The 8793-nt window shown below is 44.0% G+C and overlaps 1 protein-coding gene across 1 annotated transcript in view; it reads left to right on the top strand.

Moving 5' to 3' along the window:
• The window catches only part of Invadolysin (leishmanolysin-like peptidase, invadolysin), a 31318-nt gene extending 23735 nt beyond the window's left edge, over positions 1–7583 (top strand). The window contains exon 18 of the mRNA XM_077705769.1: positions 299–7583. Within this exon, the coding sequence (XP_077561895.1) occupies positions 299–457 (159 nt within the window). The 3' untranslated portion in view covers positions 458–7583. The remainder of the gene's footprint in view (positions 1–298) is intronic.
• The last annotated feature ends 1210 nt before the right edge of the window (positions 7584–8793 follow it).

Here is an 8793-nt window from a genome sequence, read left to right on the forward strand (position 1 = left end):
AAGTGTGTCAAGGTTCCAAATTGCCTGGCATATCGCCACATCAAACGATGATCCATCTAAAGAAGTAAATTCTTAAGATCTGTTTGGATGAGGTAAAATATAGCTGAAGGGGTTAAATTTTATATGCTTGCAATTTATTCTTCAGCAAAATTTTGGCTGCAGCCAAATTGTGGCGGTCCTTTTCGTTCTTGTCTTGGCAGTCGGCTTGAAGTGGCTAATAGTTGACAACTTGGTTGATTGACATTATAGCTACTTAACCCTGGAGATGTCAAGCTGGTGATGTTCCTATTGGTTGCAGAAGGAAGGCATGGAGTGCGACGCAGACCTGGTGAAGGCAAGCTACGTCCTGGCCGAGAAGCAATTTCACAAGGACATGCTCCACTGCCGCGGTGCCCAGTACAGTGCCAGTGTCATTGTGTTGGGCTTTGTGCTCTTTCTGTGGGTGGTGTTTAGGTGACACATGGTTATGCCGGGCAGTGAGAGCCAGGTTTGCATGTGACACAGCTGGGACCCAACTCATCAGGCACACATTCACCACATGGGCATCGCCTTTGTCATGCAGCACGAGGTGGCACTAATGTACGAGGCCTGAAGTATTTAACAGTGGGCTTTCTTTTTTGCAGCTTTTGTAAGGGCGGCTTTTGCAGGTCATGGTTACTCTCACAACTGTCCTATGGACATGCAGCCGTGCAAAAAGATTCGTCATTGCATTTTGCAAGCATGCTCAGAATGACGCAAGCCACCTGTGGCTGCAGCACATTAACTTTTAGCAGCTCACTTTGGTTGAGATTAGTGACGGGTGCAGATCACTTGACACAAGCCCCTATGGCAGCTCATCCAGCCTTGCGCTGGCTGTACTTCTGATGGAGGCGACCCAAAAAATACCTGTGCACTCAGCATTTGGTCGATGATTGAGAACGTACAGCAAACTAAATTTGCACCCATCACAGTCCAGGTTTTTCGTATTAGGTGCTGGCATTGGACTGAGTGAAAGGGGCTCAACCAAATTTTATGTACTATTTGCAAGTGCTTTTATTGCATGGGCAATAGGTGGGGCATTTTAGGAAAAGTGTTTGCCGTCGATCCGCGGGCAGAGCCGCAGAAAAAAGCAAAGGACGACAGAGTGCGTTTGGAAGGGGAGATGTCAGCTGACGCAGCAGAAGCATTGGCTGCTGTAGGGCTTTGTTGGCACCTCTGGCCTCCTAGCTGCGAGGGAGACAAGTCGAGGCATGGCCTTCTCCGCTCAACACACCTGTGGCACAGTGCCTCGATGCGTCCCGTCGCCGCTTGTGTGCATAGCGCAGTGGAGGGCCGAACGGGTGAGGATGGGAATGACAGTGACGAAAGGCCAATGCTGGTGCACCACAAAAGGAGCACCGGGCGGCCGCTGAGGTGGTTAGAATGCAAAGCACAGTTGGCCGGGTGCGTGAGGGGCATGTGAGAAATGCCGTGTTGCGGGCTTGCAGAGCCGGGGCAAGGTGTGCACATTGGGCCGAGCCACAAGTTTGTAAGGAGGGAGAGATGATGTGCTTGTGCATTCCTAAAGATTCTCCAAGTGCCACCCAAGAACTAATACGTAACGGGCTGGAAGTGGTGCCGAATCCGCGCGCACAGGAGCAGGGCGTGCCAGTAGTGCTTCTACTCTGTCATTCAGTTCTAGTATAAAAATGTTTGCTACCATTGGCTTGGCAGCAACGCGAAATTGGCTTCAGCATAAGGTTGCACTTGTGGCCTAGAATGGAGTGTCAACATGGGGAGGACACAGCTTTGGTGCACGTTCATGATTTCTGACCTCATGGAAATGAAGGTGATCGCATGAAGACCTGGCTTTGGACGTGTGGCATTACTGGGTGGAACGGGTGATTGCAGCAGGTGAACCAGCAAGAACTGGACACTGGGCCTGTGCTTTTGTGGAAGGTTGACCGTTCTGGCTTTTCTTTCTGGTCGTGCTTGCAATGGTTGTAGCGCGTGCCTGATGGGGGCTGTGTGTAGACATTTACAAAGTGGCTCTTGCACCCGTGGCAGATTTTCAACATTCAACAATCCTCGCTGATAATTCAAAGAGGGGCAAAGTGAATGACATCGTCATTAGCGAATTGTACTAGTTTATCAAGATTGTGAATCAATGTACTTGTATTTGTATAGTTTGCTTTGCATATTGAGTTTTATCACTGCTTTGTTTAATGTAAGCCCGTGTTTATTTTTTAGTGCATGCTTTGCAGTTGACCTCGACGATATGGGAAAAAAACACGTTGTAGTGCCTATATTTTAATTTAGAGCATATTGTAGCAAATAAGGTCTGAAAAGCTGCTTGGAGAGCAGTGCTGTCTTTATTATTATTATTATTATTGTTATTATTATTATTATTATTATTATTAATGTTGCTTCTGTCATGTGCAGAACTTTCCTCTAAGCACTTACTGTGTTTGCACGGTTCCAACACACCTCAATTTTAATGCAGTGGTAAGTTTACTGAGGAAAATTTAGAAAATTATGTGACGCAGATTTTACCGCGCACATTTAAAAGACAGTAAGGTAAGGAATCGGGCTAGTTGGTTTTGCGTCCGCGTTGTCCGTTTGTTTTCTTCAAGGAGTGTGTCCCTGGTAAGCTCAAGTGCATTTGAGCAACTCGTAAAGGACATGTCACTACGTACCTGGCAGAAAACATTTTATTGGATGCATGCAAATGTGGCAGCACCAATTCCTTGTGGCTTCATAAACTTGCTCATCCAGCTCCTGCAGACGCTAAAACTGGGGAACGCCGAAATTGCTTGACATTTCAAGCGCCTTGATGTGCCACACAATCGGCTGTTGCTTCATTTGCTTCTCCTTTATGAATTCCACCCATCAAGTTCTTGAAAACGTCCGTGCTCAGGGCCGGTGAAGCCAATCGCGCACTCGTGTCTCTGGGACTCCCTCGCAGTGTGCTGTTCCCCCCGCTGTCAGCTAGTAAGGTTACCGTGTGCTTGCAGGACGCTTCCTAATGGAGCGTCTGCACTGGCATAACGACTGCTACGTGCAGGGCAGCGGTGTGTGCAACCGCTGGATAAGGTGTGCCCATCGAGAAATGGCTACGCCAAAATTAACTCGCGTGATGTGGATGTATTCTTTTGGATTGGATTGAGTTGAATTTCACAATAGGCGAGTGTCCGTGGCCATGCTGGTGGCTGCTTAGAAACAATTTCAGTTTTGAGCCAGATTGTACCACGCACACAAGTTTGAAGGCTACTTTTAGAAAAACGAAAAGGTGGGCGTTGGAATCGTGCAAATACGGTACGTCAGTTGCCTGATTGCTAGTTCCTCAAGTTGGAAGGAGTGTTTATAAATGTGTGTATGTGCGTGTGGGTACATCTCACTGGTGTTTGAACAACTGGGGTTTTAGGTTAAATGCACTGCTGCTCATTCGAAGTTAAACCCTCAGTTGGCCCTTGCTGTGCATTGTACACACACATCTGAAATATTTGGTTTTCAGAAGCAGTTCTGCACCAGTCTGCTTTGTGTTAGCATTGCCGCTGCCTCTTATTGCTGTCATTTTCTTGGCATAATTTGGCCCGTACACATTGTGCTTTCCTTTGTGCTTTCTTGCGGATATCAGCTGTGGAACACATACTGCATTCATTGTTTATACTTCATTTGAATTTTACTCCTGCTGTATTTTACATTGGTTCAATGTGAATGCGTCTTCTTTCTGTTGAAAAGCTCTTCTAGTTCTGTGACATTTGGCATTGCTGCAAAACAGTCTAGCCAGACATCCTCACATGTTGGGGTTCCTAGCCAGGAATTGTTTAGTATCCTCAAATGTCATCCATCGTGGCTAACAATGTGACTAAATTCTTAACGTAACTTTCAGCTGTAGCCACGTTCAAGTTGTTTGTTTTATATGCCTAAAGCATGGTGTGGTGCAGACCTATTGCAAGCTGAGTGATAACAAATGACCTAAATTAAGTTGTCCCATACTCTGTATGAACAACATTTTATATCTAGAAGCTAAACAATTATCCTTTTTACATCTCCATTGACTTGCTGCTGCGTTGCCCTCCTGTGTTAGAGTTGTGCATAATTGCTGCTGGTTATTCCCCAGTTGTCTTGCCAGCACTCTGGCACTTAACGCATATGTTACGTTGTTTACAGGCTGGCCCTAAATGTTCTGTAGAATTTCACTGGTGCACAGTGGGACTGAGCATTCATAGCTGTAACATCTGGGGAAGTGCAATAACCAGGAACGCATCAAGGTGCTTCTGCATAACACATATGCACTAGCAGTTTTACAGGGCTTTCCTTTGTTCTTCGCGGTGTGCAACTTTTTCACTTGCTATAAGGATTACAGAAGTACCAATCAGTCAGTGCCAGCTGTTTTGGTACATACAGTGAAAAAAAAAAAACGTTGAATTATTGTTTCTGAAATAACAAATAAAATAGGGAAAGAAATTGGTATTTATAAGGCAATGAACATTTGTGAACGTGTGCTCATTTTAGCCATTTGTATCATAACCTTTACGAGCAGGTTCCAAGTGGGCATCCCTACAGCTTTAAAAAAAAAAAGAAAAGCAGTTTGTAAAACCAGATTCAGTGTTGTATCTTTTTCAGTGTAGCTTTTGAAAATTCTGCCCCATTGAGCCTCTGCATCACAGAAAAATTGCGCTCTCCACATTGTCTCTCCGGGCCCCGTAGGTTTCGGCTTACCAATGGTGGGTCGGTCAGTTAGAATGCTGATATTTATAGCTAAGGAGAGTGAGGAACGCTATTTTAAGTAGCTTTGAGGGGGGAACAGAGTGTTTGTTAAAAATTTTCTTGCTGAGTGAGGGGTTAAGTGGCCCACTTTTGATGTGTTCACACATAAAATAGAGGGAATTTGCCCCGTGCAGGGATGTTGAAGTTGCCGTTACAGCTGCTTTTCCTAAACAGCTTATTCCGGGGAGGGGCACAATCACCTTGTGCAGGGTGGACTTGCCCAGATATAGAGTGCTACTGCAAATCTTACGGCCTAGGGTGCTTTTGTTGTCTTCCAGTGATAATTCCCTCAATGGCTCACAGAAGTTTAACGAAACTGCTGCTTGCATCATGCTATTTATTTTTACTGGAGTGTTGTGTTTCGTTCATTGTGTACCATATTAGCAGTGTGGCTGTTATTGCGTGTCTTCGCACAAAATGGCTGGTTTTCAGCTAGGTGGTCAGTATTTTGTGAACTGTGGAGGCTTTTGCATCTGCTGGAGAGAGAAAATTCTCACGATGAATAGCTACATCGAACTGTGTACAAAACCGAAAATATTCTTATGGAACTTAAGTTTGCTTATGTGCTTTGAATGTGAAAGCATGATGGCTTTTTCTGGTGGGACTTCACTGCTACACCGCATGTGTTTAATGCAGGATCCATGGAGCTACCTTAGTAGGGATTCTTAGCTTCTCAGTACGGTGTTCCAGATGGTCTTTGGTCTGGTAACCAATGAAGACGAAGAAAGGGAAACAGAGATTGCCAGGGGAAGCCGTAAGACTTTTGCATTTAAAACACGTGCCTTTTCCCTGTCTCTGCATGTCTTTCCTTTATTTTCTAACGTGCCTTTTCCCTGTCTCTGCATGTCTTTCCTTTATTTTCTAATTTTGATAGCATCACATTGATTTTTTGAGCCGTCTGATGTGGACAACGCCTGACATTTCCACTCATGAGGCATACATTGCATTAATATTTTCATTCCATTTCGCACGAGTTATTTTCGCTTTTCCACATGCTACGCTTTTTTGTGTGTGTCTTCATTGCAAGAGTCTGATGGTTTGGAATCCTGTGTTCATGTTGGCTTACTTGGGAGGAAGTTTGCTAGTCTGGAATGTTCATCTGATGTTTAGGCACATGCAATATTTGTGCAGAAATCTCTTGCAAGTGTTGCAGTTGTGCTGGATTTGGTGCCGCTTTCAAATCCATGATCACACCTGCCTGAAACGTTCATTCTTAGATTGTCATTGAGGCGACTGAGTGTCTTCGTGATGTCTATGGTTACAGTATTTATATAGCAACAAATTTTTGCTTTCCACACCCTTTACTTTCGTCCTTGTTCATTTTATGTGTCGCATTTTAAGTTACCATCATTTTTAAACTTTTTACAACCATGTATCCTTGTTTTACTTTGGGTTGTATATCATTGTCTGACAAGTGTAGTGAGGACAAACTCCCCTGTAGAGGCCCCTGCACTTATGTTACTTAGGTTTTCCGGCTGTGCTTTCTTGATGCAGGTTTTGTGTTGCTGGAGTGTTCTGTTTTGTGTACAAGGTGTTTCATGCAACCTCTAACTGAGAATCAAAATGGGAAAGGTGGAATTTTTCAGCACCAATGTGAACAATAATTCAGTGTGCAGTGGATGGTTAGCACTTTTATTAGGTAATTAAGGAATTTGTTAATGAGTGAATTTATTGTTACAAACAGTAGAAAGGAAAGTCCACCAACAGGTGGGCTTTGTGTCACCTAAGTGTGGACACAGGAAAGGGAGAAGAAAGAGTGAGAGGCAGCACATATAGTACATACATGCAGGACAGTACACACAATATATATATATATATATATATATATACAGGCGAACCTCGTTAATTTGAACTCGAAGAAGCCCGAAAATTTGTTCGAATTAACAAAAGCTATTTAAATAGACAACTTCGTTGGGACCACAGTGTCAGTTCGAATAAACCAGAAGTTTCAATTAAGCGAGTTCGAATCAGTGAGGTTCGAACTGTGTGTGTGTGTGCGTGCATGCATGCGTGTGTGTGTGTGTGTTAAAGCAGCCAGAAATCTTTCATTGTACTCTTGTAGACGCACCAAGCGGTGTCAATGAAAATATTATTGTCAAGAGACCTTTTGACGCCTTTAAGAAAACACCCCAAATTTAGCAGCGGGCCAGTGGGACACGCTGGTCAAGCATTGCTCAGCTGCTGCCAAGAAGAAACTTTTTCAATGTTTCGTTATTGAAAATTCAGCCATCAGTACTTTCCCGTTCAAGGAATTTGGCCGGAAGCTTTGGCAAGATTCATTCATTGAAAAGTTAATATTCTAGGTAAACCAGTTCTATAATAGTCAAAATATAAGTGTTGTGGAGTGATTCATGCTACCCTTAATGATTGCCTATTATTTTGTGGTTGGAAAATTCAACATTTGGGATTTTGATCTCTGGTCCAGTGTGCATGAAACACCTTGTACATCTGGCCTCAGTAAACAGTGTTTGCTTGTTTGTACCAGTGAGCAGTGCAGTTTTGGCTAAAAGCTATGCTTATGTGATCGCCATGGTGGCATTTTTTTCTGTGCGTTAGTGTACATTCCAGGTTTCACTGAGTGCTTTGTTCTGAAACTACAAGGCTTTCTAGTTCTTTTTTTTTTCCTAGCTAGATTTGAGGAAAAAAAAAAGCGAGACGACACAGCAAGGCCCACGCCTTGAAGAATACTTTGCGGTGTTTTGGTTATACCTGATAAAATCGTGTGGAATTTGATAAAAAGGTTTCAGTGAGAGTGTAAGCAATATTTTAGCTCTTCACTGCTCCTTGCATGAATTCGCTCTTTCTAAAGCATTGCGTTTATGTTGTGAAGAATAAATGTGTTCGCAAGCCCATTTAGGTTGACATGGCATATGACATCAAATCGCTATCAAGAATGGCATGAGGGAAGCAGCATTGTTGAAAACAATTTGTCCATGTTGGCCCAGCAAACTTTGAACATGGCCTGGGCATTCTACACCTTAGTTTTGCACACTAACGAGGCAATCTTTGCAGCTTCCCTCAGTGCTATTCTTGTTTCCTTCGTAGTTTGGCTGCAAGTTGGTGTCCGGAGACTTGACAAAGGGCTCAGCAGCTTTAACTGTTGCAACTGGCGTGGTGTGCAAATTTGCAGGATGGGTCTCCGCACCTGCTTTTTTTACGCTTGTACTTTGCAGAGGAGAGTTGAATACAAATAAAAGCATTCTGTGAAAAAAGCTAGTGTGGTCCTCTACTCCACTATTTTAGGAATTGTGGCATTTTTTCTTGCTGGGTGGCTGTCAGGCAGCTTGTTATTGTGTTTTATGTCCTTGATGGCATTCTTGGGGAAAAATCACCTTAAGACCTCCTTAAAAAGTGCCAGTGCATGCAGAGCCCTCATGTGGAGCCACAATACTTTCAGACGAATCATGAGCGTATACTCAATACTAAAGGGAGACTCCATAGAGCCTGTGCAATTTCAATGTGAACTTCAAAGGCAATAAAATCAGTGGTTTATTCTTCTAAGGAGAAGAGTGCAGGAAAGAAAATCTTCGTAGTTATTAAAGTAGTTTTGATGTACTTGAAGGAACCATGAAGACAAAATATGCGTGTTTTATTAGAAGTATTAGGTGTTTCATACAGTAAAGCCCGCTTATATCGAACACGGATATATCGAATTATTGCCTATATTGAACCCTTGTATACTTCTGGTAAAAATTACATGTATTTAAAACTTTTTACATCGAACCCGATTTTGCTTACAATGGATATATCGAACTCTCCCGCGCTGGATTTGTGGCTCTCCTTAGGCATGCGGCAGGCTTTCTCGCACTACATCGGTGCGCAGAGGTGGCGCGGGTGTCGGAAGCGGCACCCTGGTCGCAAGAAAACTCGCAGGTGTCGCAAGCGCGAGCCCTGGCGCGTCCGCTGCGGGCTCCGGTGTCACCGAACTTCAAGTCCGCACCACTCGCAGCCCGCACTTTCTCGGTTCGCTCGGTTCGCCATTATTCGCTTGTATCCATGCTTGTCTCCACTCTGTCGAAGATGCCGAGGACTCCGTACCGCTTCCGAGCACGAGCGAAGCCG

The sequence above is a fragment of the Haemaphysalis longicornis genome, unplaced genomic scaffold (genome assembly GCF_048455015.1).
Source record: "Haemaphysalis longicornis isolate Haplotype H1 unplaced genomic scaffold, Haemaphysalis longicornis Haplotype H1 scaffold_4, whole genome shotgun sequence".
NCBI lineage: Eukaryota > Metazoa > Arthropoda > Arachnida > Ixodida > Ixodidae > Haemaphysalis > Haemaphysalis longicornis.